Source organism: Condylura cristata, unplaced genomic scaffold, assembly GCF_000260355.1.
Source record: "Condylura cristata isolate star-nosed mole 26May11 unplaced genomic scaffold, ConCri1.0 scaffold00004, whole genome shotgun sequence".
In the NCBI taxonomy this organism is placed as follows: Eukaryota; Metazoa; Chordata; class Mammalia; order Eulipotyphla; family Talpidae; genus Condylura; species Condylura cristata.
The window spans coordinates 52,215,557-52,242,776 of NW_004567105.1; the positions used below are offsets into that span (position 1 = coordinate 52,215,557).

General features: G+C 41.2%; 1 protein-coding gene across 3 annotated transcripts in view; it reads right to left on the reverse strand.

Annotated features, from left to right (window-relative positions):
• Positions 1–27,220, reverse strand: part of PTPRG (protein tyrosine phosphatase, receptor type, G) — a 650,641-nt gene that overhangs the window by 121,862 nt on the left and 501,559 nt on the right. For all 3 annotated transcript variants that reach the window (XM_012720264.1, XM_004676019.2, XM_004676018.2), the window contains exon 6: positions 22,307–22,373. In XM_012720264.1, the coding sequence (XP_012575718.1) occupies positions 22,307–22,373 (67 nt within the window). The remainder of the gene's footprint in view (positions 1–22,306; positions 22,374–27,220) is intronic.

Below are 27,220 nucleotides of genomic sequence, written 5' to 3' on the forward strand. Positions count from 1 at the left end.
TGACACTGCATAACAACTCTAAGAGGAAATCGAGGTATAGAAGGTCGCATAGCAACTACAGAGAAAGGTGGAAATGTGAATCTAGATACCAGAGCTTGCACCATTCTGACTAAACTATGGAAGAAGCTGAAATAAACGAAGTGAATATTAGAAGTTAGGGCCAAATAAAGTGCAGAAAAGCATTTTTAAGCTGGGAGTAGTTCCCAAGGAAGGAAGGAATGGTGTACCAAAGATTAGGGCACATTTTGTAATTCTCTGAATCAGGCTCAGTAGACCATCCAGCATCTTTCACTCAACGGAAATTTCTAGTCTCTATGTGAGTCTCCAAAAGTATAGTTCTGAACTTAAAGTCTTAAACACTTTCTCATTCCTTTAAAAATTATAATAAGGCAGGGGCCCTCCCAGGTGGCACAGAGGGTTAAAGCACAGCACTGAGAAGCTAAAGCCACTTCAGCATGAGTTGGATCCCCTTTCCGGAGGTGACCCACATGGCGTGACAGACCCCTCCTGACCCACCTGCTGCTCCCCTCAGCAGTGTACTTCATCAGTTCTACTCCTCACTGTCTCTGATGAATCCTCTCACCGCGCCTGCACCTCTCGCCTGTACCTTCTGTATGCATAAATAAATAAATCTTTAAAAAACATATAATAAGGTTCCTAAATCCTGTAATGGCTTAACTTAGTTCCTTCATTGCCTCTACTACTGGCCCTAGGACAGGGCCCAGGGTGCCAGGTTACTTCATGAGCCTGCAGGAATAGTCTTCCCAAGCCTCATCCTCCCCTTTTCTTCTTTTTTTTTGCAGAATAAGCTGTGCTGTTATTTGGGCAAATGCGTATTTCTAGATGCAAGATGTCTATGTAACTGAGGACTAACACAAAAATGCCAATAGACATAAACTGCATCAGAACAATTAAAAATGCTAATTTCCTTTTGGTAGAGATTAGTTGATCAAAACTTATCATTTATTTATATTTTACTATATACCAGATGCTATCCTAAGTATTTACATGTTTCAACCATTTAAATGGCTCTTACTGTAAGCCAGGCCTTGTCCTAAGAGGATTACAAAAATTAATTTATTTTATACTAAAAATAGTTCCAAGAAGTAGGTTCTATTATTGCCCCCAATTTAAAACTGACTGCAAAACCAGGTAGTTGAGTTTAGAAACCAGACTTTCATTATTCTTAAACCAGCCCCACACTCTTTCATTTTACAGTCCTATGGAATATGTACTTTTAATACTCTAATTTCACAGATACGGAAATCAAATTTAATAGAGTTAATAACTAAACCCAAGGTCATTGGTGAATAGTGAAGTAGTAGCAGTCAGTCTTCACTGTCTAAGAAACACTGACTGACTCTCATATAGGTTTTTAATTCATTTTTTAAAGGAAAAGTTAAATGTTAACTAGTGAATGCAAAAGTCGTCTTCCAATCAAAATGACAAAAGCAGTTTCGGTTGGACAAAAAGCTGGAAATATGGAATTTCCTCTCCCCCCACATCCCCAACAAGTGGGCTTCAATTCAAATATGATTATCGTCAGCCAAGGGATGGCAACCATTTTTTTTTTAAAAGATTTATTTATTTATGCTTACAGAACTGGGGTCCAGACCAGATGTACAGTGAGTGATTCACCAGAGACAGAGTGGGGAGCAGAACAGGCAGACTGACAAAGTACACTGCTGAGGGGTGCAGCAGGCTGGTCACAAGAGGTCTGCAATGCCATGTGGGTCAGCTCCCTTGACGGGGATTGAACTTGCGCTGCAGTGGCTTCAGAGAGCTTCATAATGTGGTGCTTTAACCTGTTGCGCCACCAGGGAGAGCTCCAGGGGTGGGGACCATCTTTTTAATATTTATTTTTATTTACGTATGCATACAAGAATTGGGTGTAGGCCAGAGGTGCAGGAAGTGAAAGAGCACAGAGTGGGGAGACAGTGATAGAGTGGGGAGCACAAGAGCAGATCTACTGAAATACTCTGCTGAGGGGAGCAATGGAGGAGACAGGAGCGCTCTGCTAGGTCATGTTGGATTCACTCCCTGGCTGGAGATTGAAATCTTGCCACAGTGGCTGGTGACAGCTTGATAGAGCTTAGACTTTAACCTCTGAATCACCAGGGGGCTCAAGGGATGGAGACATCTTTAAGTGTGCTTCACTGGACTGGTTTGGCTGGAAGGAGGAATTATGTTGGCCTTTGCTGCCTCTGTGCTTTCAGGCTATGTAAATAGTTAATACAGAAGAACCCAAGCAATAGGCTGTATTAGACTTGGCTCCACAAGACACAAAATCACTTTCAATTCCATCTCATCCTGTAGGTGCATTTGGTGTCACACCACAGCACACCCACCTGTCTTGGGATCATGGGTTCCAGACAGAATGTCCAGAAAATCCTTGGAGTTTTCCTCTGGGGGCCCGATCCAATATTAGGATTGCAGTTAAGCATGGTGTTTGCATACTGGAAGAGACAAGCCATCCCCTGCAAGACCGTGACAGCAAAGTTCACATCTAAATTTCACACTTTAGGAAGAGGCTTTGGCTTTAAAGCACTTGAAAAGAAAAAGCAGGAACACCTGTGTCACAGCCTGAGGTGAACAGATGTCAATGGAAACACTTTCAACAGGATGAGGATGCTAAAAGTGATTTTGTGTGTGGGCTCACGAATCTGAAAGGGCCTGATGGACATTTCAGGCTGACCAACACTATATATGCAGCAGGGCTTCCCTATCCCCAACCAATGCAAGGGCTGAAGGCAAATCCTGGATTTAATTGATTAGAAGGTGCAATCAGACTGGTGGTCTGGTGGGTGGGCCTGTTGAGGGGACAGGAAAGGCGGCTTCATGGCTAATATCCCAATGCCGTCACTGCTGTTGTGTTTGAGAGCTCTGAGGTGGAAGGGTCCCCCTAGGTGAGCAACTTCACAAGCCAAAGGCCCTTTTCTTCAAACAAAATCTTACACAGGAAACTAACTCACACAGCTAAAACCTCCATCAACTATGGTTACGGCTGGGGTGGAAACCCAGAGACATGTTGAAAGCCACCAATTTAGTCCAATTCTTTAATTTCAGGGTTAGAGAAAGGGAAGACTCGGGTGAAGTAATGAAACCATCATCAAAACTTTAAGGAGAATACACTGACTCAGATGGGATTCTTTCTTCAAGGAAACCACTTAACATCTGGAATAGTAGGATGGAGTAGGAAACATTCCTGGTGCTGAAAACAGGAACCGACCCACTATCCTTGCCAGCACCTCACTTCTCCATCACTTCAAGGACTGGTGAAGAGTGTCTGCTGGATTCAAACCCCAATTCCCTCACCTCCAGCTGTGTGACCTTAGGGAGATCACTACGACTTCCTAAGTTGGCATGAAGATTAAATAAGTCAGTATAAGGAAAGGATTTAGAAAGAGGCTGCAACACAATAACTATCTCATAAATGATATCTGTTCTTATTCTAACTGAAATTACTTGTATTGCTACTGTTATTATTTCTATAAATTACTAATACCTAACCATGTACATCTTATATAACCATGTACTTTTTTTTTTTTTTAAGATTTATTTATTTATGCATACAGAACTGGGGTACAGGCCAGAGGTGCAGGGGCGGCGAGAGGCTTCACCAGAGACAGAGTGGGGAGCAGAACAGGCAGATCAACGAAGTACACTGCTGAGGGGAGCAGCGGGCGGGTCAGGAGAGGTCTGCCACACCATGTGGTCTCCTCCGGGGCAGGCAGGAACCGAACTCATGCGGAAGTGGCTTTAGCTTCTCAGTGCTGTGCTTTAACCCGCTGCGCCACCAGGGAGGGACCACCAATGTACTTTTTTTTTTTTAATGTTTATGCATGTATCTTTTTATAACAGGATGACTAGTGCTTTAAAGGTACATCATGCCTGATAAACTCTCTAGTATCTTGAGCAGTTTTCACCACCAAAACAAAGTGAGGCTTGGGAACCAACTAATACTAAAAGCTGTGTGACCTCAGTGAAACATCTTAACCTCTCTGAGCTAGGTTTCTTATCTAGAAAATGGCAATAATGAGAGTGTCTGTGAAAATTCAACAAGCTAATAAATATGAGGGGCTTAGCATAGTGCCTGGTAAACCCTGATTATTCTGGCAAGCACTGGGCTGAGGCAGGCTGGTTCATTTTGTTTTAAGCCAAGGATTAGCAATATTTTTTGCAAAGTGTCAGATAGTAAATATTTCAGGTTTTGCAGGCCAACAGGCAAAATTAGAGATCTTATAAGATTTTTATGTAACAAATATATTCCTAAACCTTATTAACCACATTTAAAATGCTAATTTTAATTACAGACAATTTAAATAAAATTAATGTGATCTGTATGTAAGAAGAATGGAATTTTGTGGGGGGATGGTAAATACTTAATTAGGGTTTGAATACAAAAACCATTTTTACCTCAGGGGCCACAGAAAAATAAGCAGTGGAATGGGTTAGGCCTTCAGGCCACATTTTACCCCCCTTCCTATTTTAAGTCAGGTGTTAGTCCCCTTGAGAACTATAGCCAGAATTTTAGGCAGGCATGTAGCATGTTTGGGTGCTTCCAACATTAACGATAATTTCTTTTGTGAACTTATATTCCAGAATTAACTCTGGAGTTGTTTTCTTTCCCCCTCGAGTTTTTCAAGTTCAAACTGAACATCAATTTTTACTGATCTTTCTGAAAATCCCATTTCCTGCTCAGTCCCACAGGCAGTGTTAACTCAACTGACAAACAAGGTGCACAGAATACTTAATTGCAAGTGAGAAACAGTTTTAGAGATCGTGGCCCTACATTTCTACCACTATTTGCCAATGCTATGTAAATCGTAGATACTCAAGTTATGGGACTCCAACATGGGAGCTGCTAAGTACAGTCACTTGGAAGTTTTCCTCAAACTCTTCCACACAGTAACAAAACGAAACAAAACAAAACAAATGACACAACAACAAAAACTCAACAATGTGGGTATTGTAATATGGAAAGCAGTGTCAGAGTCAGGCCCCAGACTGAAATCCTAGCTATTATATTGAAAAATCTTACCAAAGAGAAGTTACTTGGAATCACTTTAACTGTTTTCCCATCTATAGGGTGGGATTATAATAATATTGACCTCGTGATAAGATTCCAAGTGTTAAGTATTAACACTAGCTAAGGGGTTATGGACAGTGTCTAGCAATAAGTAAGTACAATTAAGTGCTTGTTAAATAAATCTTATTATAAAAAGACAGTTTGACTTCAAACTCATCCTATCAAAGCACTATGCTTCCAACTTTAATCCTAATTAGTAATTTGAATTCAAAACATACCTGTCATAGCCACTTAACTAGTTGAGAAAAATATTTGAAACACTCTACTTATCCCACCATTCATTCCATTATACCATAATAAGCAGGTACTGTGCATTACTAGATAAAAGAAGTGAAAAGGAATGAATCTCATATTCCACTTTCAAGGATCCTAGTGCTGTATGCAGACAATATTATATTTTAATAATTAATTGTTCATCAAAGAAAAAGATGAGGAACAGGGATGCTAAATTCAAAGTTATTCAAATTGCAAAAATGAATAATGTATGACTTTTATATTAAATACACACTGTATTAAGTAGTCTACATTTCACCAAACTCTGTCTTTCATTTTTAAGCATTTTGAACGATAATACGAATAATCAGTTAGGGGAGGTTTATTTAGAAAAAGAAATACCTTATTTGAATGCAAATGGAATATATCTGAAGGTGATTAAATTTTTCTTATCAATTAGAAAATTTTGTATGAGGGCTTTAATGTCATGGTCAACCATTAAGTCCATCAGAGTCAGTTATCCTTGCAGTTGCCTTTCAACATTAAATTATATCTGGCTCAATTCTGTTCAATTTCCTATTTCTGATAGCAGTGCCAGGAGGCGATCTTTAATTAAAGAAAATTTGAAAGATTCAAACATGCATAATTGGATTAAAAATGTGATCATTAAAACATTAGATGATTATCATCTGATTGATTGCATTTTTCAGTGTTAATAACCTAATATTTTCAATGCTCTGGTTATACAGGAAAAAAGAAAGCACTTTGTAAAATACGATGATAATCAACGTATGGATGAGGCCAATTCAGTAACCAAGATTGAAGGCATCATATCAAACACACACACATGCCCTTACACACCCATAACAAAGTATTCCTCTGGAAGATGTATGGATGAAATATGGTGCTTTCCAGGGAAAGAAACCTGAGACACCCCCAAAATGAAGACTCAACCAGTTTCATTGAGGTGTACAAGAAAAACTAATTAATAGAAAACCAAGCTTCTAGTTTTTAGCCTAATGATTGCTTTATTACTTCAGGGTTTTCCAGAACTTTTTTTTTTTTTAAGAGATTTATTTATTTATTCATAAAGAACTGGGGTACAGGCCAGAGATGCGGAGGGTGAGAGGATTCACCAGAGACAGAGTGGGGAGCAGAACAGGCAGATCGACGAAGTACACTGCTGAGGGGAGCAGCGGACGGGTCAGGAGGGGTCTGCCACGCCATGTGGTCACCTCCGGGGCAGGCGGGGATCGAACTCATGCGGAAGTGGCTTAAGCTTCTTAGTGCTGTGCTTTAACCCGCTGCGCCACCAAGGAGGACCGTTTTCCAGAACTTTTAATAAGGAAAAGTTATTTTTTCTTCAATGCTGTGAATCACTGGGGATGGACCGGCTTTCTATCTCATGTGGGAGGGCAGCAAGAGCATGACGGCGAAAAAAGTGGCGATTAGGCTCCTCTAAATGGGGAAAGAATTTTATGGCTGTGCCGATCAAAGTCCATAAGCATGTAAATCACTTGAGGAGTTTGCTAAACTGTAGATTTTGATTCAGTAGGGGTTAAGAGTCCACATTCTTAATAATGCTGATCCAACGGGAATAGCTAGTTTCTCTAAGGATTATGTTACTGGGTGCTGATGCCCTTTCTAGTCTCATTCACTACCATTCTGGCTCATAGCTATGGCCACAGTGGCCAGCCTGCTGTCCCATGTTCACACGGCCTCATGCCTTTTGCACTGGCTTTTCACTCTGCCTGGAACATTTCTTCACTGTTCTATGCATACTGGTTTCACATCAAATACCTTTCAGCAGCTAACAACTTAGTTCCGTTTGACTGACACACTTCTAAATGTGGTCTATCCTGACCACTGTTCTGAAAATAGTAATTTTAAGCAAAGAGTCATTGAGCAGGAAGCATTTGATTAAAACCCTGAAGATAGATGGAACCATGTGGCTAGTGGGCGGAGAACATTCCAGGAGAGAAAACCCAGTGCAAAAGGCTTCTTTCTAATATAAAGCTAGAGTTATGTGAGCATTAAGAAAAGTAGAAGAAAAATGTTGAGTCCAAAATTTGACAAGCTCTAGGGTAGGTGGGGGAACTAGCTGCTGGCTAAATACAATCTAGAATCTGGCTAGTAATTGTCAAAAGTGTTAAACACTAGATAGAAATGCATCAGTTCTGGGTAAGTCTGGACCAGCTTTGAAGACTGTGACCTGGCAGGAGCAAAAGGTCTGAAGGGCTGGTGACAGGTGGGCCAGAGAAACATATAAACAGGAAATGGGGAAATCAGGATGAAAGAAAGAGCCTTCGGGCAGAACCCCAGGATGGTCAGAAAGCATTAGATAATAAGTACTATGTATGTGAATTAATATACAAAAACCCTACTTACATAAGGGTGAGATTTTGGCTAGAAGAGAGGTCTGGGCATGCGCAATCATCAAACTGAAGGCCCCAACATGCTGCTGCCCTGTCCAACCAGAAAGAAGGACTTCTATCAGCAGCACCTCCTCCCAAGACTGTATAAAGGGGGGCTGAATTTAAATGTGGGAAATGCCTATGCACCCCTCTCTCAGATGTCAATTTCCAAATTGCCTTTTCATTGCTGTTCTGAAAATGTCACCATTTTGTTGGTGAAATAGGTGTTTTTTGTTTGAGGTCAAGAGATAATAGCAGAGGCCTCCAGAGGGAGCCAAGGAATTAATTTTATGATCTAAGTACAAAAGCAAACTTGCTCCCTGTAACTGGATGCTCACTCTCAGACAAGTCAACTGTTATTATAAGGAGGATGAAATGGGAATGGTAGGCAGTAGAAACGGGATGGGGCGCTTCTCACGAGGTGTGAAGATAGACGATTTGAAGGAACAAGCATCAGAGTGGAGCAATGACAAGGTGATGCTGCACAAGTCAACCAAGAACCTCAAAGAAATGCAGGGCTCAAAAGGGTCTCAAAGGATACTAGCTCACTTTCATTTTACAACTACAGAAGACAAAGTCCAGAGAAGGGAATTGATGACGCCAAGATCAGAAGGGAATTGATGACGCCAAGATCACACAGTGAGGTGGAGAGGGTATAGGGCTTCCTAACGCCCAGCACTAGGCTCTTTTTATGACCCTATTCTGGCTCTCTGGGCACTAGACTTTTTATAAGCAGCTGATACAACACAACCAGAAGAGAAAAACTCATCAAAAAAGTGAAAAAATCCTCCAGCCTTTAAAATCTAACTCTAATTCTGACATGACTGCAATAGTGTGTTTTATGAGAAATATGTAGTTGATCTTCCTCCAGGGTTCCTAGCTCCAGAAACTCTTGGAATTTCCAATTATAAGAACAATAAAGGCACATTTTGGTACACTAATGAGCAACCCTGGGGTGTTCTCAGGTCAACTGGGGATGGAAACTGGTTAAAAGGGGTGAACCGGTCCTCCCTGGTGGCGCAGCTGGTTAAAGCACAGCACTAAGAAGCTTAAGCCACTTCCGCATGAGTTCGATCCCCGCCTGCCCCGAGGAGCTCCACATGGCGTGGCAGACCTCTCCTGACCTGCCCGCTGCTTCCCTCAGCAGTGTACTTCGTTGATCTGCCTGTTCTGCTCCCCACTCTGTCTGGTGAATCCTCTCACCCTCCGCATCTCTGGCCTGTACCCCAGTTCTGTATGAATAAAAATAAATAAATAAATCTTTAAAAAAAAGGGGGGGGGGTAAACCAACCACTGTGATTAGAGGGTAGGAACTGTCATCTCCACCCCCATCAGCCTCCAGGGCAGAGAGACGGCCAGAGGTTCGGTCAACCACTAGTGTCCAAAGAATTAATCCATCCTGCCTAGGAAATGAAATCTCCATAAAAATACACAAGAACAGGGTTGGAAAGCTTCCAGGTTGTTCAACACATGGGTATTTGGGGAGAGAAGTTAGTGAGAGGGCAAGGAAGCTCCCCACACCTTGTCCCACGCTCTGTTCCACTGGGCTGCTCCTGAATTATAACCTTTTCTAAAAACTGGTGATCTGGTAAGTATAATGTTTCTCTGGGTTCTGTAGCAAATTAATGCCACCTTAGGAGGGGGCTGTTGGAGCCTCAGGACTATAGTTGGCCGATTGTAAGCACAGGTGACAACCTGGGCATGCGAACACTGACTGTACTCAAGGCTGACCCCTGCACCTATGAGCTCTGATGATCTCTCTGATAGTGTCAGACGGAATTAAACTGTAGAATAGCAGCTGGTGTGTGAGCACGGCTTGTTGGTGTGATCTCCCTACCAGTGGGCTTGTCTGCTCAGACCCACTACTGCCCACTTTGATATCTCCCGGCAGCTTCCCACTTATTTCAGAATAAAATCCAAAGTCCTCAAGGTGGCCTTATGGAACTCCATGACCTGTTTACCTCTGCAGCCTGTCTCTTCCCCTCTGTCTCTTGTCAGTCACCTCCCTGCCTCATCTTCCTGTTCCCTCCGTCTGGAATGTGCCCCCGACCTGCACTCCTTCATATCTCAAAGAAGCCACTGCAGAGCAGCCCATCTCACTGTGCTCACACCTAGCACCTAGCTAAGCCACACTTGGCTCATTTCCTTTTCTGCAAGTGATTACTTGTAACCTGTACCTTGTTTACCGTCTTTCTCTGGCAACAGCCTGATTGTCCTATAAGGGTGAAACCCATTTTGTCTTGTCACTGGTCTACACAGCATCTAAAATAATGCCCAGAACTGAGTAGGGTGACTAACCATTATGTCAAAAGAAAATGAAGGAACCAACAAGATCAGCTATTAATGTATTTTAAATAATAAATCCTAGATACTGTATTTCTTCATATCTAAGTCACTATCAATCATAAGATGCACTGTTGCTTCAAATACCACTAAAAAGGCAACATGTTGCTAATTAAACAATGATATGATATCAACTGCTCGATGCATGCTAATTTTAGAACTGTAAAAGATGGGAAAAAATTTTTGTGGTAAATGAGAGATGTTAAGTAGACACATTGTTGCGATCAACCCATCTCTGTGTATGTGTGTGTGTATGTATATGTATATTGTGTACCTAAAGTTAACAGAATGTTTTATGTAAATTATACCTTAATTTAAATATGGAGAGATGAGCATCGTCATTGTGGAACTGATGAAGTGGGACACTGCCATGATTCAATAGGACTCACATCAAAGGACATCACATCGGCTTTATGAATCTACTAGAAGCTGGGTCCGGAGCCTCCTTTGTTGACCACAGTGAAGGATGCTCCTAGGGCCAGAAGCAGCATCAGCTCCCCTCTGTTTATCCAGACTGGGTTCTCCCTTCACTGACCTGCACCCCAAGACTCATTCTATATTAAAGCATGTTTTGTGCAGCTCTCCCTTTTTACTAGATCGCATATATGGTTCATGAACTTAGTGCCAGGCACTGCTGCAACCTTCCAGTAAATGAGGCCTTACTCATCCAAGGTTATAGCTGTCTAGACCTGGGTGTCAGTTACAGACTGTGTGATTACTAGTGGCCTCCTTAACAGTCTGGATGCTCCCTTATAGCAAGACTATAGCTCCTACTGCATCTCCAGCACCCAGCACAGTGACTTAAATAATAGGCACTTTATATTGGCTGAAAAATAATCCATCAAACTGTCACAAAGTACTCTCAGTCAGAAGTAGGCAAACTGGCCCAGCAGCCAAATCCAGCCTAGGATCTCTTCTCGTAAATGATTTACTGGACCAGTTATTCCCATGTGTTTACTCTTGCCTGACTGCTTTCAGATTATAACTGCACAACTGAGGAGTTGCTACCAATAATAGATGGGATAATACATGGCCACCAAAACCTAAATTATTTGTATCAATCCCTTCAACAGATAGTTTGTTGATCCCTGCTCATTGAAAGGTTCGATACTTAACAGGAATGGCAACAAACAATGCCATTTGAGTATCAGTGGGGAAACTTCACAGGAAATTAGAGACATGCAGCTTACTTCTCCCTTCGAAACATTCTCTCAGTAGGCAGAGGAATAAATGTGAACGCCTTGATTTTCCTTACAGGCAGAGCTGAGAGACAACCCAAGAGGCCCATATATTATGTCCTGTGTAACTAGTGTAATAGCAGGGTCGGACCAAGGGCAGCTTGAGAAGGAAGAGTGTCCACCTGACTGACTGCATCCCTGTATTCAAGCACCCAGAGAGACACTCTGAGGTTGTGGAACAGCTACTCCATCCAGGTTCAGACATCAGCCTCCTTGGGTTTCTTGGTGGTTTCAGTAATCCAAATGTGGTATTTTGATTTAAGGGGTGATGTTTGAGTGAAATGTATGTTGACATTAACACTGCCAAAGAGAAACTACATGAAGAATACAGTCTTGCTAACAATTAAGGAATAAACATGACATTTAAATTATACAAGAGTCACAGAGTGACAAAAAGCCCAGTATCACCATTTAACAGGGCTATTGCTTCCTTCTCCCCTACATGGTTCTGGTGCCTGTAACTGATATGGTGAGCACATTCTCTTCATTGTATTTTGATAGACCTAAAACCCAGAGGAGAAGTGGAGGCATGCAAGAACTGTGATTTTGACAATCATCAGGACATTTAGTCAATGCTAGAAATAAAAACTGACCCAGCACAGCAGGCAAGTGGATGTATTTCAGAACCTGATACAGCTGAGCCCATTGTTTTGACTTCATAAGCCAGAAAAAATTAGCTACTCTCTCTGAACCTCAGTTTATCCATTTGTAACATGAGAGTAAGAATGGATTAAACAAGGCTATATGGTCAACATTTTGGCCGGGTTAGGAACACAGATGGGTAAACAGATGAGAGGCCTCTTTTTCCTTCTCTCCCCCCCCCCTTCATGGTTCCTTGTTCAATACCCTTCCCCCTAGTCTCAAAGGCACTGGTATCCACTCTCTTCTTTGTGACCACTGTCCTCATCATTTCATTTCACTTGAAGTGACCCAATGAATTCAACCCACGGACATTCTACATCCACAGCCAGGACGTGATGGAGGGAGGACTCTGGGCTCTCACCACTGTTTTCTGTTACTGGGTCTCAAGTCAACAAGCTGCAATACTTGCACGAGGACAGTGGGGGTGGGGTGTCTGTGAAACAGCTGACAGTGAGTACTGACCGTTTGCCAGGCGCAAGTATGTGCACTAATGTGGCTATATTATTATCTCATTAGGTAATTGAGAAAATGAGCCACACAGAGTTGAAGTGATTTGTGCCAACAATTAGTCAAAAGCAGAAGTGGTATTCAAACCAGAGCCTGTGCTCTTGGCCACTACATAACATTGTGAAGAACAGGCCTCCCCAAAATGTCCAGAATGGATCTTCCCAAACATGCCACTGCAGGATGTGGCTTGTTTCAATCTGGGGTCAACGCAGGCCCTTGGCTTCCACCCCCTTAGCCATCTAAAAGAATGAAAATGGGGTATTACCCAGAATTAGGCTCTTTTTAAAATTATCAATAACACCCTATCAGAGAAAACTATTTATAGTATAAGGCAAGTACCTAGTTATAGAACATCTGTTCTTTGTCATGAGTCACCCCTCCTTTTCATGTGAGTCTTCTTGAAGCCCCAGGCCCTAACCCATTCCTTGGCCCCATTTGCTTTAGAATATGCATTCATGTTGGTTCTCCACATGCATATAATTAAATCTATTCTTTTACTAATCTGGTTGATGCTAATTTGATTGCCTCACTAGCCCAAAAAGACTGGGGGTGGGGGGCAAGGAGAGGGAGATTTCCTCTTTGGCCCCACAACTGCTGCTCAATTTCAAGGTGACATACATGTAGCAGGCCAAGAAAATCATACAGTGCAACCCATCGACTTTGGAGCATCCCCTGCAGTAGCTAACTGGAGACATACTGTTACACTCTGGGTTCTTCACATCCTGAAATAACCAGGAAAAGGCCATTTCCTGGGGCTCCCATAATTCTGAACACAGGATAAAATACTGCCAAAGAAGGCTGGCCAGTTGAGATGAAGCCTCTCCTTCAAATCTGACCTAAAAGGAATCACTTTTGATTCCATCTTCACACGATTGTCAATGTTATTAGTGATAAAACAGAAGCCACAGAGCATCCCATTTCCTGACTTTAACTAAAGAAAGAAATGGAAAATGCTCACATCTATGATGGTGGTTAAGACACAAGGAAATCCAGGAAATGGTGGAAATGGCTTCAATGAGCCTGTTTTTAGAAGATTTTGAGATCAAGAAGTGTTCAGATAAGCATCTGCCCTTCCTGGATCCACAGCAGACTAGAGCCAACTAGCCAAGACCAAGGTGCTACATATTTATAGCACATCAGGAACATCCCGTTTAAGTAAATGCTGGAAACATAAACTTCAAATGGGAAATTTTGTCACATGTTAAGTTCAAAACTATCAGTGGCCTGTAGATAAACAGCATTGGGTTTCCCATTCAAAGGGGAAAAAACAATTGCGATTTCTTTCTTCAAGGTAAAATAAAAACAGAAGCCTCATTCATTCATTTAGTTGAAACTCATTTGGATTATGTGATGATTTGGGCAAAATCAAAACTGGAGTCCATCTCCATAAACTCTCAGACAGTTAAGTGATACCCCGAGTGGGTGTGACATTGTCCCAACATAAACCACTGGGTGAAGGCAATGCTACTAGTAAAGCCATTGTTTAGGTGAGGCAAGCTTGGAAGAACTTTCTATGTAAGGCCAGAGTGTAAGATTCAAGGTCTTGCAGACCCATTTCCATCACAACTCACTCTACTGATGGAGTGCAGAAGCAGTTAGAGATAATACAGAAACAAATGTGTTCTGACGGAACTTTATCTACAAAAACAAGTAGCAGGTGAGATTTAGCCCCAAATTACATCTGCTGATGCATGACCCAGAAGCCCTAGACACAGGCTCCCTTTCTCCGTGCTTTCCGAGTCCTAAAGCATGAGCTAGGCGCTCCCACTACCACTTTTCAGAGGGTGGAAACTCAGGGACAGACTTCCCACCTTAACAATTTGTACAAGGTCAGGAAGCTCCTCAGCTAGAAGCCAAACTCCAAACTCAGGACAGCTGGAGCTCCAAAGAATGTCTAGTAGTGTTCCTGAGTCAAATTTCAAGTGAAAAATAAAATAAAAATTCTATTTATTTGGAAGTATTCCATAAGCATACTTTTTATAAAAATTCAACCAAAGTTCCAACTGCTTATTTGAATGAGCACAGGAAATAATTTTTGTAGTATAACATTGGTATCTGAATTTTAGAACCAAGTATGACAAAGATACACACACACATACAACCTCCTTATGAGACCAACATTACCCCTGGGCAGGAGAAATCCTCCCTATTTTAGCCTCAGATGCTTGACTAGCACTTATTTGGCACTGGATGCACCAACTCTGATTAAAGGAGCTTAAAGTTCAAGTATACAAATTAGGCAAAACTCTCTCAAACTCCACTGACTCATCCTGCTGCTGGACTGTGAGGACACTGACTATCCTTTCTGCCCACTAGGTTAATTTTTTCCCAGAGGTCCCTTTCCAAAAGTATAGGCTTTCCCACACTGGTGTCAAAGGCTATATAAGAAATTTTTTGGGCAAATTCAGCCAGAAAGCCTAAGACCGAAAATTTATGTCAAGAACTTGGCTCCCAAGGGTAACCACAGTGGTGTCAAAGTGCTGATGGCAGAGTGTGGTCCTGTGAAATATTTCTTCATTTGCCCTTTTATCAGAGCTTACAAGATGAGCCTCCACTCCGGAGAAGCTGCAGCCAGTGATGCTGGCAAAACACAGCAGGGCGGTGGCCCCGGAGTATTAAGAACCAGTCTGAAGCATGAAGACATGCTGCCTGCTTTACTCGCCTGTGTCTAAAAGGGACCTGTGGTATTTGTATGTCAGAGGGTTTTTGGAGGATTCCGTGATGTCCATCTCACCCGGAGAGAGCAGGCTGGCAGCAGCAAGGGGAGTTTGCTTTAACACTTGTCACCTGAAAGCTCGTGCCCTTTGCTTCTGACTTCCTTTATCCTAAATTCCCAGAGACGGCACTAGCTTCCAAAGTCGTCTCTTAATGATACAATCCCAAGGCAGTCACAGCTCTTTTTTTGGACTGCCATCAACTTGTAGAGAGAATAAATAGCCTGTCAGGGGTACTTATGGCAAAAAGTTTTATTTTCTAAAGTGCTGTCACTCCCCTCTTCCTGTTGTGAGGTCGTTCGGTACTTGGTGTGTCTCAGAGGAAGCCCCGCTGAATCGCTTACTTTCTAAACTAGCTGTTGTCTTCTTTGATTGTGACGTTTGACCACATGCAGCAGGGTGCACAAAACTTTATCCTGCTGTTGACAACTATTTGCTGAAGTGACCTCGGGTGCAAGCCCTGCTCAGTCTTTGTCGTCCCTCCCTGGGTGACAGTGTCATCACTATTCCATCCCACCCCCTAGAAACCACCACATTCTCATTTGAAATAAGCATTACTTTCCTTCTCTTTTAGTTTTACCACCCACATACATACTTCTAAACAATACATGTAAGGTTTTTTCTGTTTGGAGTATGATATTGAGGAACACTCTTCAGAATCATTCTTCAGAATCCTGTGTCGCTTGCTTGACTCTAGTTCTCAGCTGTATGCACGTTGTGGGGACACCCAAGGTTCTACTCTTTTCCATCAGGGCGAAATGTTCTGTTACATGACTTCAATACATTGTATTTATACAGTCTGATAATGACAGGCATTGGAGGCTTTCTTAGATCTGGGCAAGTAGGAAAAACCATGGCACTGACATCCCTGCCTATATTTCACGATATGCTTACATTAGGGGATATGCACAGCAGTGGGACCCCTGAAGCAACATGATCAGATACTGCCAGACTGTTTCCAAGAGCCATTGTACTAACTTCTTATATTAACTAAAGTACAAGGCCTTGGCATTCATATCTCTGCCAATGCTTCACACTATTAGGATTTTTAATAATTGACGATCTGGTGCATGTTCCTTATTATTTTTAAGCTTTGGGAATGTAGTATCTTTGGAAAATGAACATACAATGTACATGGGCTATTTTTTAATTTAAAAATAGTCAAATGCACAAACCTAAGGGGAGAGGGTGATAAATTTTATATTATGCTTATGTAATCATCCTCCAGGTCAACCTATATCACATTTTATCATCCAAGAAAATTTCCTTGTGTACCCTCTCATTCAATACACCCCCTTCCACATCACTTTTCTGATTTTAATCACCATAGATTAGTTTAGCTTATTCTTGAACTTTACAAACATGGGACTATACAGTGTATTCTCTATGTTCTTGTGTAAATCACATATTCATTATTTTTAATTGCTACATAATATTCCATATTATATGATATGAATGTCCATATAATATGAACATTACTACAACTTGTATATTTATTTATACAATGGTGGACAGTTTGGGAAAATCATGAAAAAAGGTTCCAGGCACAAGTTTTTTTATGGACATTTCTTTTGGGTATATGCTTACATGTGGTATGATATGCTTACAGGTGCTATTACTGGCTGACATGTGAGGCAGCTATATTACTTTGGCAGAAGTGGCCACATGGCTGTCAGAAGAAGTTGTACCATCAGTGTTCTCACAACAGTGTCATGGAGTGCTGCAGGGCCATACACTAGGGCTGGTTTCTTTACCTATGGAATCTATGGCCTGTGATGCCACTGCAGTTATATAAGACAAGCCTACCATTGCTTTAGAAGGAATTCATATTGTCCCAGGTCTTGAGTTGATTCCAGATTATTCTTGTGTTGGAAAATTCAATCTTAGCCAGTGGGACATGGAAAAAAAATAAGAGATACAGATGCCTCGGCTCTTTCCACCCACCCCATGGGAATGTTTGGGGGGCAGTTGCTTACTTACAAAGGCACTTGATATTTTTCCCTATCTATTAGAGGTCTGTATTTATTCTTGGTATTTTGTCTACTATTTGGTGCATGAGTAAGTATACCCAGCAGAGGCAAAAGTGGATGAAACACCTAAGATGTGCCCAGTGACTAAGTTAGTCACTCGGGGAAGCTATTCTGCAAGGAAGTTTTGAGTTGTCATTGCCCAGCTTCCATTGTTGGGTGTTAACAAGGAAAACTGACAAGAGCCTTGATTGTGAAAGTGACCTCAAGTAATCCTTTATTTAAACTTTCAGTGAATAGCTTTTTTTTTTTTTTTAGAATAGGGGAATGACAGAGAAAAGAGCCTCTCGTTTTTTGCAGGGTGGGAGATTCTCTTGTGTCTGGGCCAATCTAGAAGTGTCCCCCTCCCATTCATCTGAATGAGAAAGAAAGCTTCCCATTCACTAAGGCACTACACGAGGGAAGTGAGGCAAAGTGGGAGATGGACAAATGGACAAAGCTCATCAATTGCTCCTAGCAAGTTTCCCATCAAAAATTAAAAACTGGTCTCTTTTAGATGATTGACTTAGGGGATTGTTTCATGTTTCAATGCCTCTTTTGACAGTATTCTAGAATAACTACACAAATAGCTTACTGAATATTCTTGGGTCGATACTATGAAAATGGATAGAAAGGTAGAAATCCAAAACTTGAGAGAGAGAAAAAAAATCGAGATAACAAATTAGCATATAACATATAACAGGATCACTTGCGTAAAATTATTTATAAATGATGGCTACTTTTCTATACAAATTCAAATAATGGCTAATTTTAAAAAATGGGTTTTAAGAAAAATTAGGACGTGATTAACTCTGTGGAATCAGTATTTCTATCTGGAGTAGCCACTCATAAGCACTGGTTCCTGTATACAAAAAACACTACAATGGCTGTGTCCATGTAGGAGTGAATAAGATTCATAATTTCTCCCTAATTCTTTCCTCTCTGGTGGATATTGGTGGTCATGGAAGTAAAATGCCTAACTAGAGACATTTTGATGCTTTCATTTGTATTGTCTATTTTTGGATAGATGGAACGAGAATAAATGGCAAATCTCTCCTCTATATTTCTTCATGGCTCTTGAGTTTGTAAAAAAGAAAAAAAAACTCAAATTACATAGAAAAATGAAGATACATGAATAGCACTTTAAAGCACCAAAAGATTTCTAAGTATCCCATCACTACAGACGCTATGTAACGGAGTTCAGAAACTCAAACATGCCTCTCTTCTCTCACCCCTAGACACCCTCACCTACGCTGGTCCTGACTGAAACCCTAAGCTCCCTTTCTGCCTGGACAATTGCTATGATTCTTGAGATCTTCATGCTCATTTTGTCTGAGAAAGCTTTTCTAGATGCCCATGTTTGAGTTAAATCAGCTGCTTTCCATCTTTAATATAATTACTTGCTTAATCACATCTCTTCCAAGAGTTTTTAAATTCAGCAAGGGCTGTTTTGTCTCTAGCTTCATGGTGTACATAGATTAGGCATGTGGTAACTATACACCAAAGGCACAAGCACTGCTTGTAAGAAACCTCTGAGCATTTTTGAGTTAGAGGACCAAGCAGAAAGTTTTCCGGAAGTGTGATTAAGAAGATATCTTTGAGGGCCCTCCCTGGTGGCTCAGCGGGTTAAAGCACAGTACTGAGAAGGTAAAGCCACTTCCGCATGAGTTCAATCCCCGTGTGCCCTGGAGGTTACCACATGACGTGGCAGACCTCTTCTGACCCGCCCGCTGCTCCCCTCAGCAGTGTACCTCGCTGATCTGTCTGTTCTGCTCCCCACTCTGTCTATGGTGAAGCCTCTCGCCGCCCCTGAGCCTCTGGCCTGTACCCCAGTTCTGTATGCACAAATAAATAAATCTTTAAAAAAAAAGAAGAAGATGTCTTTGAAAGGCAGATGTGACCTTTTGTGTCAGTCATGGGACTGCATCTCTAAGATCTTCCTACCAGATCTCTAAGATCTTCTCTCTGAGAAGATCTGTTCACTGACAGCCTGCAGCTGCAGCACCTTGGGGACCTACCATGGTATTCACGCATCTGGCCACTGTCTGGGCAGCTCCATGCAGGTGGGGAGCCCAGCATTCCTACTCAGGGCAGTCTTGGCTCTGGTGTTCTCTGATGACCTGGCTAAGACTTTGTTATCCCCTTTCCCTTCAGGTAGATGTCAGACCTACACCTACTCCTGCTTGCTCTCTTCTTTATCCTTCCCAGGTAGCCCTTCCTGACAAAAATCTCTCCAATACTAAAAATTCCATCTTGGTGTTCACTTCACAGAGGTCTCTGAAGTCCAAGTACCAAGAATGATTGTCTGGTGTGACCAGATTACTCATTGTCATTTCAGCTGGAGGAACATATACGATTCTTCCCAGTAAAAACCATCCATTTAATGAGAAATTAATATTCTAAGATATGAGTCCCAGAGCTGAAGAAATAAAAGTCAATTCTGCACTGTAACAGAAATCCATACTGATTTTTTTCTTTTTACGTATCTCTACCATTCCCAAGTCAGAGACTCCGTGAAGGGTATGATTATTTATGTTCCATCCAATTAATAGATCACTTAAATCCTTCACAGGATTTTCCATTGAAAATGCTTTCAATTCCCACAGGTTTCTTAGCCACTTCAAGTGTGCATTCTCTTTTGAAAGAATGACAAAAGCACAGAGAACTATCAAAATGGAAGTCAGGAATAGCCTGAAAACTGAGAGCAAAATCTTTTTTCAGTATATTATCCTGTTCCCTTCTCTTCCCCAACGATCCAACTAACCTTTGGAGTCCTGCCTCCCCTTCTTGCAACTTTGTATTTTGATATTTTCACTTATTTGTTTTTCTGATTTCTTATCTCAGTAGTATTTATTGAGCATCTATTTGCTGCAATAACATAGTTTCCTACCCTCAAAAAGCTTACACTTCAGTGGATGATATATGAGCAAACAAAGTGATTTCAGCTACTATTACGTGCTACAAAGAAATGGCAGAGATTAATGACAGGAAGTGATGGGGATGGGGAAAAGGTGGATAATTTGTCATGGTAATTAACAAAAGAGTTTCTGAGGTGGCCAGATTTTAACTGAGACTTGAAATAATAAGTGGGAAACACCCTGGCTATGAAGGACAGAAAGAACTTTCCTGACAGAGGAAATAAAACAGCAAAGGCAACAGCCAGGAGGAGCATCACTCTGGCAGGTTGGAGGAGGATGGAGCAGTACATGGTCTCCCTACCGGAGCCACAGGGTTGGACAGCGTCTGTCTTAACTGATGTCCAGTCCCCGGGCCCCATAGAGAGGGCACACAACACTTTTGCTGAATAAATATGTGAACGTCCTTTACAGGTAGTTAAGTTTTTGCAGGCCTCTGTTGTCTTCTCAATTAGAAGGCAGGATTGCAAACATATCCCAGACACCTCTGCCACCCTCCCACTGCCAGGCAAATCACCCCTACCATCATATAACAGCCTCAAGGATGGATAACATGATTGTGCCAGCACACAATTTATGAACCAAGTGATCACTACACAGTGAGTTTACGGAGATCTGGTGATCTCGGAGTTAAAGGAAGCCTACGATTTATCTTCAACAGATGGAAATCTTCAATTATTGTGGAAATAAGACAACCTAAATCTATTCAAATGCTGTAGGTTGTAGGTGGTGTTCTTCTCTGGTTAAAAAATATGTACATGTTTTGAAGATTCTAGAGTTCTTCATGGTGTACTTTTTTTTTTACAAAAGCAGAAGAGTCAAAGGGAAGGAAGACCCATCCATCATCTACTACACGTCAAACCCCAAAAACTCATAATCTACAAGACATGGGCTAGAATTTCAAAGAGTTTAATCAACTTTGTGTTCAAGGGAATCTTCTGGGAAAGAAATTCAGAATATACAACACCATCCACAATACTAGCTTTCTTTGCCTTCCAGAGGCTGCCCACAGTATAATGCAAACTCCTCTATCCCTTCCCACAATCATCATGTTTGTCCTACACATCAAAACACATAGGCACAGACAGACTCAGTTTTGCAAGGTGTTTTGTTCAATATGGTAACCATTACACAGCCTTCCTTCCAGCGAAATGTGGAGTTTACTCTGGAGACAGAAAGTGAGATTGAGAACTGAGGGGCAGCAATGGAAACCTTCTACAATGGACATCTCTATGGGGTGCTTTTAGTCACCCTGTCTTCCTACTTTCACTGTATTTGTTGCTGTTACCTGCTGTTTGATGGAGCAGTTCTAAGAGCAGAACAATTAATTTGAAAACTTATTTGCTTCAAGTGAACACTGACAATTGGTTGCATTTTCCCTGAGAAAAAGCTCTGCAGAGGTGGCTAATGTTGAAAGCTGATCCCTCAAGAAATGTGTGAAGACATTTTATCACAGTCTTAGAGATGAAGGGGACATTTATTATGGTTACTAATGCTATTTCTGTCAATGTCTTCAGAATTCTAATTAGATTATTAAAACTTTGCAAATCATTATATTACATTTAGACTCCACACCTCTCTGGGACAAGGGTCCTTCTGAAGTTAGAGGATTCTGATGTCATAGGTAATGATGCATTGGCAATAATAAAGTTGCAGGGAAGTTCCTCCAATAAAAAACCAGTAGGGAGAGACAGAACCCATTTATCTTACACTCTCTCCCAGTTTCATGCCTGTGGGTAAACCGTCTGCTGCATACAACAACGACCTAGCTTTTTCTGTCCTAGCAGTTGATGATGCTTGCTCACATGTGGCACAGTTTAATGGCTTGCCACAGCTACTTAAATTTCTTCCCTAAATCTGAAAGGCAAATCAAGAACTTTATAAATGAAAAAATACTTGAAAGAAGAATATTTTTTAGGAAAGGTATGGAATAAATGGCAGCTTCAATGTATATGAATGGAATATTATTGGACATTTTGATTTATAACTATGCATTCACAGTGGTACCTGAAAAGAAACAAATTGCTTACTGTTAACCCATGTTCATCTGCAAGTTATAAATGCACAAGCTCTTTACCCATCAAATAATGGCTCTAATGCCCTTCAACATCAGAGGATGAGGAATAGGTGTCACCCTCTGTCCTGTGCAAGATAACCCCATTCCTTTAGGTGGAGATCTTAGCTCTCCACATCCCAGCAAAGCAAAGTGTATGTGGCTTACTTACCATGATGTACGACGCCCTTCAACCCATGGATAATAGGATCCAGCGCAGAATTGTCCCTTGGACTGACCTACATGTAAAGGAAACATGATTGGTTAAATCTGTTCTGGCATCAGACAAAACAGTCTCAGTTTAATCTTCTAAAGAGAAAGGGGAAGAGATGTTATCTAGCAAGCTGCTTAAGTCTCACATGGCTCTCACGAAACACAGGAGATTTATGACATAATAAAATCAAGTCAGGAAGTCTAAATCAAAAGAAAGAAACTTCTCAGAATACATTAGAACAGGAAAGCAACACTACAGTCCTAGCAAAATCTTAAAAAGCAACTGCAAAACTTCTCTCCTGCTTTGTTTTATTAAAAGTAGACCCTGATGGGCTAAAAAGTCATTGAAAGTCATCAGACAGCAATCTATCACAGAGGGAATATTTCAAGACCTTGTGATTGTATTTTCTTCTCTTTTTAGAAAGTGACTCTGCTACTCGCCGGTCTGTACTCCTTTCTAAGTTGCCTGGTGCCCTGATACTAGGCGCATTCACTCAAAACAGGAGAGAAGAGGAAAACAGCTCAAAGGGACAGCGTCATCCACCTTCATTTCCTTCAGGCGTTTGAATTCCACCCAAGAGTTAAGTTTCTTTGACCTTGACCTTCAATATGTCCCACAACTTTAATTGAGGATTACTTCTCAATTTTGCCCTATTCTAGAAGACCCAAAAAAAAAAAAATTCTACCAGCATACTATCATATTGAGTTTTATGTCATTTAGACACATAATGAAATAGTTACAAATAAAATCAATTCTGAATTTGCTTTAAAATAATCTAGGAGCAGATAGCAGGGGAAGTGAGTGGAGTATAAAAGCAACAAGGTTAGTACTTAAGCAATCATTTACCACCTAGGTGATGAGTAGCAGATAGGTCACAGCACAATTTTCTCTATGTTTATGTAGGATTAACTTTCCTCAAATAAGTAGTTTTGCCAAATCCATATCTGCCATCAACATAGCTCTTGAATTTTTTTTTTCAGGCATGGCATTTCCCTTTAATCTACTTCTACCGTAATGAACTTGAGATATTGATGAACCTTTCAAAGTGTAGCAAGACTCAACTTGATGTTTCCTAGTTAATCCAGAGGAATCCAGGGCTATCTTAGGTTCAGTTTTAAAGTAGTAGAAAAATTTTCACACTCCTTCCCTCCTCACACGCCTTACAGATTTCTCCCTTTGGGTTACTGTTTCTAGTTTACACTCTGATAAGGACCCATATTTAACAAACTTCTTGCTCAATACCCAGAACATCTGACCATGTCCTGGGCCATGTTTGGTTGTATAAGGAGTGGAAGGGGGGGGGCAGGTGGCGTCAAGTAGAAAGAGGCAAAACTGTGGCTAAACATTCCATAGTGCTCAGAATAGTGCCCACAGCAAAACACTACCTGGCCCAATGGTGCGGAAGTTGATACTGAGAAATGCATGTTAGACGGTCTATGAGAAAACAGTGAATACATATTAATGCCAAGAGCCCTGCATTGTGACCAAGTTCAAACTCAGGTGTCATTATGTATGGTGTTACGTTTACAGGCTAAGAAAATAATGTAGAATTTGATATCCCATTGTAAACACGACAGCTTTGTTTTTAAGTAGAGAACTAGGAATTCAGCTTACCAGCTCACAAAGGTGGCATTCTGGTAGTCAACATAGGCATATCTCAAAATTGCCCAAAAGGAAGCTCTAGTCAAGTGTTTAACATGCAATTTGAAACACAAAGTATTCTTGAAAGGCAGATATCCATAAAATACATCAAAATGAAAAAAAAATCTTATTTGCATAAAATAAAGACCTGATCAAAAATTGAAAGACATGGTTATGAGTAGTACTGCAATTTAAAAATGCAAGATAAGAGAGCCTACCAGTAAATTTGGGCAAATTTCAATAGTGATTGAATGAGAGATCAGAGAAATAATCTCTCTATCAAACTTAAGTAACAGACAAAAAATGGTCTCCCTTCCTCCTCCAGATTCAGTCTGAAAGAGATGTTCAGGCCAGTTCAATTGCCTGTTGTTAGTCAGTATCTGTGGGAAATGGCAAAGAGCCAGAAACTCTTATTATCCTTGTCACATGCACCTTGTGATTTGACTTTGTCACTCCTCACAACAAGAGTATTGCAACATTTATAATGTTCTAAACTGGGCTTGACCACATGGGTTACTTTTGCCAGCAGGACATTACAGACCAAGGGGTAGGTAGAGGCTTATGTACAGGATTGAATACGGAAGTTCACTTTGCTTTGTTACTCCTTGAAATCTTTAGACCAGGAAAGAATCTCATTTTAGTCTCCTGGAGGATGAGATACCAAATGGAATAGACACAAACAATCTAAATTAAGGTTGTTCCACACCTAGCCACCACAAGCCAGGTCAAACCACACAACCTCAGCTGAACAACTTACATCTGCAGAGGGCAGGTAAACTGGACCTGGCCAAAAGAACTGACCAGTCACCCTTAGAATTAAAACAAAAAGTGATTGCTGTTTTAACTAATTGGAATCACTGTTGCAAAAAAAAGTATATGAATATATGCAGAGGTAGAGGATGAGGGGCAAGTTATGATCTCGGTAATATTATGGCCAATACGCTCTGTTGTTTCAATGAGCTACTACAACACAAGACAGTATATTTGCTGTCAACTTGATCAACTCCTGAGCTTCTCCCCCATTGTGCGATCCCTCCGTTATGCTGACATTTCAGAGATAGCTGATCTTCTACCCCAACTGCAGAGGATGTTTCCAAGTCATAGGGACTCTTTAATGCATTTAGTGTTCTTTTTATTTTGTACAAAAGAACTGGGGTGTAGGCCAGAGGTGTGGGTGGTGAGATGATTCACCAGAGACAAAGTAGAAACAGGTGGATTGACTAAAATACATTGCTGAGGAGAGCACCAGGCAAGACAGGAAAGGTCTGCTGTGCCATATGTTGTTTAAGCTCCTTGGTCAGGGATCAAACTCAGGTTGCAGTGGTGATAGCACTGAGATTTAACCCCTTAGCCATCAGGAAGGCCCAATGATTCATTTAGTCTTAATCTGATGACGTGAATTTCTAAGTGTTTTTTTTTTTTGGATCCTCTATCTCTATGACCCACCGACAACATCTGTAGTCAGTGCAAGAGGCAAACCAATTCAGGTTCAGTTTCTGGTTGCTTCTCACTAGATTATCTCTGTGATTACTCAGGCTCTGCTCATTCCAGCTCAAAGGGCAACAGGTGATTCTAAGCAATCCCATACATGAAAAGTCTTCTACCATGCCCATTACCTTCTACAGACTCCACTGTTGGTTTATTTTGCTGGGGTCAAGAAGATGAATGAGAAGGGAGAGAAAAATGGAGATTACTGGCTGCTCAAGGTAACATTAATAATACTGATCTCACTCTCTCATTTATACCTAGTGCCAAAACCTGGATTGGAGAACCTAAAAAGCATGCTAATAAGTGACTTCGTTCCAGGTAAGTCACAAATCTAAATGAAATAATCCCCTCCACTCATTATTTCCATCCATTTGACACTACAAAGAACTCATGGACATAAGGTAAGCAATTTGTGTAGCTATGAAATAGACCTACGGGGAAGGAGGTTAATTTAGCAAACTGCTTTTATGTTCTGGTTCCATCTAGGATATAAGAGGCCATAGGGTAGCGCAGAAAGAGAATCTGAGTCAAGGATGAATCTTAGAGTCTCAGTGTCCTCATTTGTAAAATGGGGCTACAATCTCATAATGTCATTCCGAGGAATAGACATATAATGCTCTGAGTACAAAGGCAACTTTCAATAATGCATATTGCTGGGCAACAACTTGACCCAAACACTAATATTTAAATGAATGTCAAACAACAGCAACTTTATCCCTGAGCTGCTCAATGTGCTTGGCACTAGAAGAAATACCTACTTGAGTTTGAATTTCAAAAGATCCAAATTTATGTTTTATTTGACATCCACTCGATTCATAATCTGCTGCTCCTTTTAAAGCCACATGAGTTTTCCCGGCTCTTGAAATTTGCTTCCTCCCACTAAGATCAAAAGAATTTTGCAGCAAACCCGAGGAGGCAGCAATTGCATAAATGAGTTCAAAATGGACAAAGAGTCAGGGACACCCCCTTACTCTGCATGGCATGCGCTCTCACTGCAAACCTCAGCTCCTGGAACTTCCACTGCAGGGTGGCTTTCATTGCAATCTCTTCAAAAGGGCAGCATACAAATGCAGCGGAAGGCTCTGAATTAAAGCCTTTAAGTTGTCTTTAGAGATAACTAAAACACAGAGATGTTAACAATACTGGAAACCATGACATCTAGATTTGGGCAAAAGGCCAAATTCATAAAATAAGTGATGAAATCCAAACTTCGCAAAATTTTCTTTTCCAAATCACAACCAGCTTCAGGATTCAGACAACTATAAACTAGTAGCCAATTCTCAGGGATGTCTGGAAATGTGTCTATAAATTCATACTCTACAGGAGGGACTACGTTTATTCCTGCTTAAAGCAAAATGACATGAAGGCAGGGAGGCCCCATCAGACTGCCCGTGTCTGCCATTAACTCTTCCTGTCCACTGTGTCACTTGGCCCTTGACTGGGATCCTAATAATCTTCAATCTATCAAGTCCTGGCCATCTGCTAAATAGGGTGGCCAAGACAACCTACTTGCCTTGAATCTGACATCGCCAGCTGCTCCTTTAGTCCTATAACTGTCATATCCAGCCAATACCCTCTTATGGGAGAAAAAATTTATGCCTGTTTGGGGGGTGTGTGTAAATGGCTACACCATTAACCATGGCTGTGGAAGAAAGTGACAAACAGCAGGACCAGAGACTCTGCATGGACTTCCTCAATTGCTAAAATGATAATCCATCCGTCCTGATGGTGAGCAGGCAATGC